The sequence below is a fragment of the Silene latifolia genome, chromosome 7, assembly GCF_048544455.1.
Source record: "Silene latifolia isolate original U9 population chromosome 7, ASM4854445v1, whole genome shotgun sequence".
Lineage (NCBI taxonomy): Eukaryota > Viridiplantae > Streptophyta > Magnoliopsida > Caryophyllales > Caryophyllaceae > Silene > Silene latifolia.
In genome coordinates this window covers 104324154-104332160 of record NC_133532.1, presented here as the reverse complement: position 1 = coordinate 104332160, position 8007 = coordinate 104324154, and the positions used below count along the sequence as shown (strand labels likewise).

The 8007-nt window shown below is 37.5% G+C and overlaps 1 protein-coding gene across 1 annotated transcript; it reads left to right on the top strand.

Moving 5' to 3' along the window:
• Positions 1-466: 466 nt before the first annotated feature.
• On the top strand, positions 467-997 carry LOC141590453 (uncharacterized). Its single transcript, XM_074411045.1, has 2 exons — positions 467-589; positions 764-997. Exons 1-2 carry the CDS (start codon positions 467-469, stop codon positions 995-997), a joined length of 357 nt encoding a protein of 118 aa, XP_074267146.1.
• The last annotated feature ends 7010 nt before the right edge of the window (positions 998-8007 follow it).

The following is an 8007-nucleotide window of genomic DNA, read 5'->3' as shown; positions in this document are numbered from 1 at the left end:
ACATGATTTGGGTGATCGTCGACAGATTGACCAAGTCAGCTCACTTTATTCCCATGAAAGATACTTGGAGTAAGGCTGAGTTGGCTAAGGCTTATGTTCAGTACGTGGTAAAGTTGCATGGTGTGCCTAAGGATATCGTCTCCGACAGAGATTCCAGGTTTCTATCCAAGTTCTGGCAGGAATTGCAGTCATTGATGGGTACTCAACTGAAGATAAGCACCGCTTTTCATCCTGCTACTGACGGTCAGACAGAGAGGACTATTCAGACCCTCGAGGATATGTTGAGAGCTTGTGTTCTAGAGTTTGGCGGATCTTGGGAGGACAGACTGGGGTTGATCGAGTTTTCTTACAACAACAGTTATCACGCTAGCATTGGGATGGCACCTTTTGAGGCGCTTTATGGTAGGAAATGCGGGGAGTCTGTGTGTTGGGATGATCGATCGACTTTGTCATTTTGGGGCGAGAGATGATTCAGGAGATGGTTGAACAGGTACAGATTATCAGGCAAAAGATGAGAGCTTCTCAGGATAGACAGAAGAGTTATGCTGACACTAGGAGAAGTGACATTTCTTTCGAGGTGGGAGAGAAGGTACTACTCAAAGTGTCGCCGATGAAGGGAGTTATGAGGTTCGGGAAGCGAGGAAAGCTGAGTCAGAAATTCATCGGACCTTATGAGATTTTGGACAGAGTTGGAGAGGTGGCCTATCGTTTAGCTTTGCCACCAGCGTTAGCCAGAGTTCACAATGTCTTTTATGTTTCCCAGTTGCGGAGGTACCTGAGCGATCCATCACATGTGTTGAGTCCTGAGGTGATCGAGGTGGATGAGCAGTTGTCCTATCTGGAGACACCTAAGGAGATTTTGGACAGGAAGGTGAGGAAGACCAGGAATGGGGAGACAACTTTGGTGAAAGTCTTGTGGACTAACCACAATGTTGAGGAAGTTATTTGGGAGACTGAGGCTTCCATGAGGGAAAGCTATCCACACCTGTTTTCATGAGGTAAGTTCCGGGACGTAACTTTCTTTTTAGGAGGGTAGAATGTAACATTTTGTTTCTGACCTAAATCCATGAGTTATCTACTTTAGAAAATCTGTTTTGGTGCCCACATCGATGCGTGGGGGGTTTGCTAGATGAGCGAACTTCGGGACGAAGTTCATTTTAAGGGGGGAAGACTGTAATACTCCGTATTTTATATCGCTATTTGAGTCGAGTTAATTGTTTAGTCGTATTGATATCGTAAGATCGAGTTATTCGTAAACTTGTTAAGACGGGTTTAACTGAACGAAGTCACGTTAACTAATTCTTTTACCAACCACGCTGACCCATGACACTTACCCATTTACCCTTTTACCCAGGCACGTTTACCCATGACCCATTTACCATCTAACCTAATTTTAACCTAATTCTACCCTAACACTACAAAACCCTACTCCCTCACCCGCCTACCTCATTTCAGCGGCACATTTTCCAACCTTCACGCAAATCGAGAGAGAGAGAGTGTGAGTGTGGGTGTTGACGACGCAGCAAGGAAGGCCTTAGGGTGGTTGTCGACGTTCATAGGCAACCCTGGTGGCTGTTGTGGTGGCAGAAAAGGTATGAGTGCAACCCTTCCCTTTTGTTCGTTTTTCTGTCGGGTTTTGTTTGTTGTGGCGTGACTCAGGGAGGTGATGTTGGTGGTTGGTGTCGGGGATATGGTACTGGGTGGTTTGTGTCACCCCTATTGGTGGCGGTTAGGGAGGTTTTTGGCGGCGGATTTGGCGGCGAGAGGTGTTATTGACAGGGACAATCAAACGGGTGTTAGCAGGGGTTTTCAGGCGGGTTTAGATGGTTAGGTTGGGGTGGCACCACCGTGGACTCGGGGGAGGTCGAGACGGCGGTGCCACGGCGTCTGGGTGCGTGGTCTGACGGCGAGCAGGGCTGTGGTGGTTTGGCAGGGGTTAGGTGATGGCTGCGGTGGTTGTGAGTCGAGGACAGGGGGCGTTTGGTGAGGCACGATGGTGAACCAGGTCAAATGACGACCCTGGTTCGACTCGCCGTGGCGATCGACCGAGGTTGGGGTCGGTTGTTGGTGGTGGGGTCGAAGAGGGGAGCAGGCCTGGTGGTGGTCGTGGTGGTTTAGGCGGCGCGTGAGGGGTGTGGGCGAGAGTGAAGGCGCGGGTTGTAAGAGTCGGGTTGATAGGATTATTCAATGTTTGTTTCAATTCTCTTGATCGTATAACTCGTTTTATCTTTTATTTATCGTATTCTTAATTAGCTAATTTAATTCCCGAGTTATTTAAAATGTTTAGAGACGGGTTTGAGTCGGGTTTGTTAAAATGGAAAAGCTGTTAGATCGGGAAAGTCTGCATTTAAGGAAACTTTCCATTTTAAGAAGTTTCTATTTTTAGTAACTTTCTATTTTGGGAACGGGAATGGTTTAAGTAATTGTTTATCATTTAATTATCTTTCAGAGGGCGAATTTGTTGTGGAATATTCTTTGAGCACCCGACTATTTGACCGCAGATCGAGGTAGGGGAATACACTGATTGAGTTCTTACGATTATAAAGAGTTGGCACGTTCGGTGATTATATGACATATCTGATTATCTTAATTATCTTGTTGAGCATTATTGTTTCATACGTTTCATACATTGCATTTGCATCGGAGTTGGGGTTGGAGGAGATGAGATTATTGCGATTAAGGCCCAGGCGGGTTCTGCAGGACTTGCCCTGGTGTCCTCAGCTGCGAGCTGGCAGATCGGCTACGGTCGATATATAGTCTAGGGGATCGGTATGGCTGGGCGTTCGGGATGTGTGTGATGGAGTTGAATGGAGGATCATAGCATTGCATTCTTTATTATATCGTATTACCTACTCAACCTCGCGGTTGACCCTGTGTATTCGTGTATGCCTGTGATGATCCATTTATTGGGGAGCATATTGTGAGTTGTTGAGACATTGGGAGGGGGCAGGGGGAGAGCATGGATCACCCGACTTAGAGCTAGCCCACTTTTATTTCTGTTTAGTTATCAGACTTTATTTCCAGTTTGAGACATGTTTCATTTTCGTTGTAAACATTTATAAACTTTTAATTTAATGTACTGTTTATCTTTTCCTTTGTTATCTACTGCCTCGGGTTTCCGAGATGGTAACACCCTTCTTTATCTGAGGAGTCCTAGTTCAGGCCCTTAAATAAATGGGGGTGTTACAGTGTGAATATAAGAAAAAGATGAAAACTGCTTCGCTGAAGGCTTTGCACAACCTGGCTGTAAAAAGGTCACCTACAGGTGATGTAGTCATGATTAGCATTGAAAAGGAAGTTATGGGCGAATCGATATAACCATCTTTGGACCCAAGCGGTGATGGAATTTGTCGACCTTGATAATTTATATGCTGTTCACATTTTGATTTGGATGAAGTAAATTTTATTAATATAACTATTTAGTCATTTCCATTTACGAATAATGATGTTTGTTAAAATTATCAATTACAATAACAATCTTCGTTCCATGTGGTGTAATAGGTACCTCAATAATCAGTTCGCTGAGTGGAAGGTCCCTAGTCACGCCTACGAATTCTTGAGTCCTAAGGCGTTCTCTGTTAATAGAATTTCATACGAAGAACAAATCAATAGTATCGCTAGTCGGTTGAAGTCGTCCAAAAAACTATGGCTTGCCCCCTACAATGAGAATATGTTTGTATAGTACGTGATTATTGTAATGAATCACGGTTCTATAAATTTATTATTAACATGCTTAAATGCGTGTAAATGAACTAACAGTTCAATGTCTCAAAATGAATAGGAAGCATTGGGTGCTACTGACAATCCAAGTGGAAACAAAAACAGTATACTGGATTGACTCTCGTGAAGGCAAATCCTCTGATAGTTGTGTAAGGATGATAATTGAGTAAGTTTACAACCTTTAATAATGTCATTTGTTATTGTATGACTTGAGTCATATATATGCAAATAATAATGGCATGTGTGTATATTTATGAATTAGTGTTTTTGAAGCAAAAAAAAGATTATGTTCATTTGGGAAATATGAAAGTAACACTGATCTCAATTTTATCACACCAATAGTAAGTGTATTCTTAATAATTACTCGTACCATTTAATTAATGTTTATGCGAGAGGTTGATTATCTAATTCAGCTGATTTGTGTGTGATTTATATAATAGTCTCCCAAAGCACCAGACGACAAACAATGCGCCTTTTACGTTTGTCACTCCATGTGGAAGGTTATCGACGGAACACCTTCTACCATTCCGATACGGGTTAGTGTGATTTAAAAACTATTTCAGATGTAAATTGAGTTCAATTCTGTATACTTCCATGTATTATATCTATTTTAATTATATATATTTTGAATTGAAGTTTCCACTAACACTCAACAAAGCCCCAGAATATTCGCCAGAGGACATCATTCAGATGAGAAATATGTGGGCCAGTTATGTTGTTTCATTAGCGGAGTCTCAATAGTTTGCTCATGCTTTATGTACATGTGTGTGTGTGTGTGTGTGTATATATATATATATATATATAGCCATTGTGTATTGGCTTCTTTTGTTTTTTTTGAGGAAGTTGTGTTTTGGCTTTTGATCATCCTGTTTATACTGTTTTGAAACTGGGTTTAATTGATCACGGGGTGTAATTTTGATGCAGGATTGAATTTTTTTTTGCATTCTTTGGAATGCTATTTTCAAAGAAAGAATGAAAAATAGCATTCTGCGAATTTTGCTAAAACTTTGAAAAAATAGCATTTCAGCAGCTGCTAGAACAAGTTAAAATCATTTGTTTTAAAAAAAAAAAAAAAATTTAAAAACGAAAACGGTTAAAAACAACCCGTTGCAAATAATTATTTGACAACGGTTTTATTTAGATAAATAACCGTTGACATCTTTTCTCTCCCCATTCAAACCGCCAAAAATATAAGATAACGAACGATAACCGTTGTCGACTTCAAAATGTTAACAACGGTTAATTTAAGAAGAACCGTTGTCAAAGTTTCATCAATTGATAAATATAACAACGGTTTATCACGCAATAAAACCGATGTTAAATATTGAAATTTAATTAAATAAGATAACGAAATGAACCGTTATCATAGAGAATATTTAACAACGGTTTTGGAAACACTAAACTGTTGTCAATAGTAAACTAGGACAACGGGTTTGAAACCGTTATTAATATTTAATAACGGTTTCTTAAAAGTATACCCGTTGCCATAAACATAATTAACAACAGTTTTATAACGGTTCTTGAGTAGTGATAACGGTATTATAGATCCGTTATTGATGTTATATAACGGTCATACAATCGTGGTATATATTTAACAACAGTCGTTGCAATAACGGTTCCGTGTTTCTATTTAATACCTGTAATTGCATTATTTGACCGTTATTGGATGTCTTATTTGGCGTAGTGATAACGCATCTTAATAATCATAGCGTATCAATGCGCTTATTGTGCTACCTTGTTAAAAACCTTGCTAGGAAAAACTCATTGGGACAAAAAAACCTAGTTGAAGGGAAAAAGAGTGTAGCCATCATTCCTTAATTCCCTATATTAAGGAGAATCAATCCGATAATTATTGAATAAATCACCCAATACTTTTGAGCGATTTTCTTTGCTAAACCACATATGTATGAATTGGCATTCTTATTGTAGACTTTGACTACATTATTTTTCAATCGTTATGGTACTTCAGGACCATAAACTAATTTCACACGTTTAGCATGAAGCTCATTTAAATCATTATTCTCATATACTCAAACTTCAGATTGAGACAATAATAATTTTCTTCAAGTAAACTCTACATGAATTTAAATATTCCATTTTGAAAATAATCACGATAACATTTCAATCGTGTCGTAGAGGTTCATATATAATCATGAGTTCCCAAAACTCAATAGGCTCTTATTTGGATTTATCCTCGTTGGAGTATCTTGTAAGATAACATTTCTCCTTTTTTAAACATTTATCCATTTAAAACAATATTATAAAACATGTTCATACATATGATATAAAACTAATTCTAAATAACAGTTATATAACAACGCAATAATTTATATTAAATAAAACTAATTAATATGCAAATGATGAACTAAATCTCTAAATGCCCATGATGATGACTCGATAATGCAAACTGTACAGTTTCCTTTTCCAATATTCATAAATTCAATTGACTTTAGGTCAATGAATGGACTTCAGGTCCATGAGCTCATTCATAATAATTGATTATGTGTCGACAATAAATTGGACTTATTTATAATATCCCTATTATATAGTCCATTATATTCCGCGCGCAAATGCATATCGGTTCTTTAATTATATCGATATAATTTCAACATCTCATGATATTGTCAGTACTGAATCTGTGATATCTGAATATATATGGTACCATTCTGTTTCCATATAGGCCATCTATTATTATTCAGGTATCTATGTCACTTCTGGGACATCAATTTTTTTTTACTCTAAAGGAGTACCAACTGCGCATACTTGCCATTTTCTTATTACTTGAAATATGTGAACCAATATGACTTTCACACTACCTTTCATGTGTGGTTATTATTCAATTTGGCAAGTTTCTCAATTTTTATTACATATATTTTCTATGATTAATGTATAGCTCGCTATACCACATATAGGGCTAAACCGTCTATAATTAAATCACAGATTTTAATGTAACAAATCACAATTTGATAAGGTGATCACAGTGGTATTATAATACATCTTTATAACCAAATGTACCGTGAACCTCTAAATGATGTATTTCATATTAAAAACAAACTGCTGAACTTCAGGTTCAGTTGGGGATATAACATAGTTGCTTGTTTTTACCAGCTTTTCCTTATCATTCTCCCCCTAAGGTGGTAAAAACTATAACCAATATATAGTCCAAAAATTGTCATAACCACCTTAGACCTCAATTTCTCATATCATCGACGAGGATTTATGTGCGCATTTTTGTACAATAAGAGAATATTTCTGGGAGTAATATGTAATGTAGTTGGATTTTAATTGTGCTGAACACAATGCCCAATTCAGAGACTACCGATTTCATATTATAATCAAACTGTGATTCCCATACAATAACTACTCAGAAAAATCATTATAGTCAATCCATACATGAACATTTAAGTTTTTATTACACTCCGAGTAGTTGTTAGATCTCCAATAAATATACTCAATCTCCGTGTAATGTCTTGCCTTTAATAAATTTACATGAGAAAGTTTCAGCACTTATATTTTCCTTAGGATAAACTTCAAGTTTATCAAAACAGGTGAAATTAATAAGAACCCGGATGGCCTCAACTGTCACATCTTAACCATTTCCTGTCAACTTTCGATCGGTTTGCTCATAATCCATGGCAATCTCTAAGAAGAATTGCTGTGTCTCAATAATATCACTTATCACATGCCACATTTTAGTTGACAAATTAACATGCTAATCTTCTGGTTAGCAATATTTATCTCATTTAAACTCCAATTAAAATTTCTCTATCCGGCTAGATAAATGATGTGACATAAGACACAACAGGTGTCTCATATATGTAGGCAAGACTCCTCAATATTTCAATAGGGAATATATTACTCTTAGAGTATTTTCACATATAATTATTATAGCATTAAGATTAACAAATATAATGAACAATATATACAAGAATGACAAATACCTAATTATTTAGCTTGATTTTACTAGTCAGGCCGTCACATTCAGTACTCGTCGTCTGATAGTTAATTTTTGCAGTATATGAATGTTTTAGTATGCAGCTACATGTTGGGAAATGTGTCATCAACAATAGTGCGATCACATGATTTAAATATCATTATTAAATCTCATATAAAGAATACGTAAGGGATGATTCAATTATATAGTCAACTGATCAACATTAATCGGTAACGATTGGCTTGCTAGAGTTTGACGTTATTGTCGTGGGACGGTGGTGGTCAGTTGATCCCTTAAGGTCACACCTAAAGAATGATGCCCTTATCTATAAATTTGATTAATTGTATGACGAT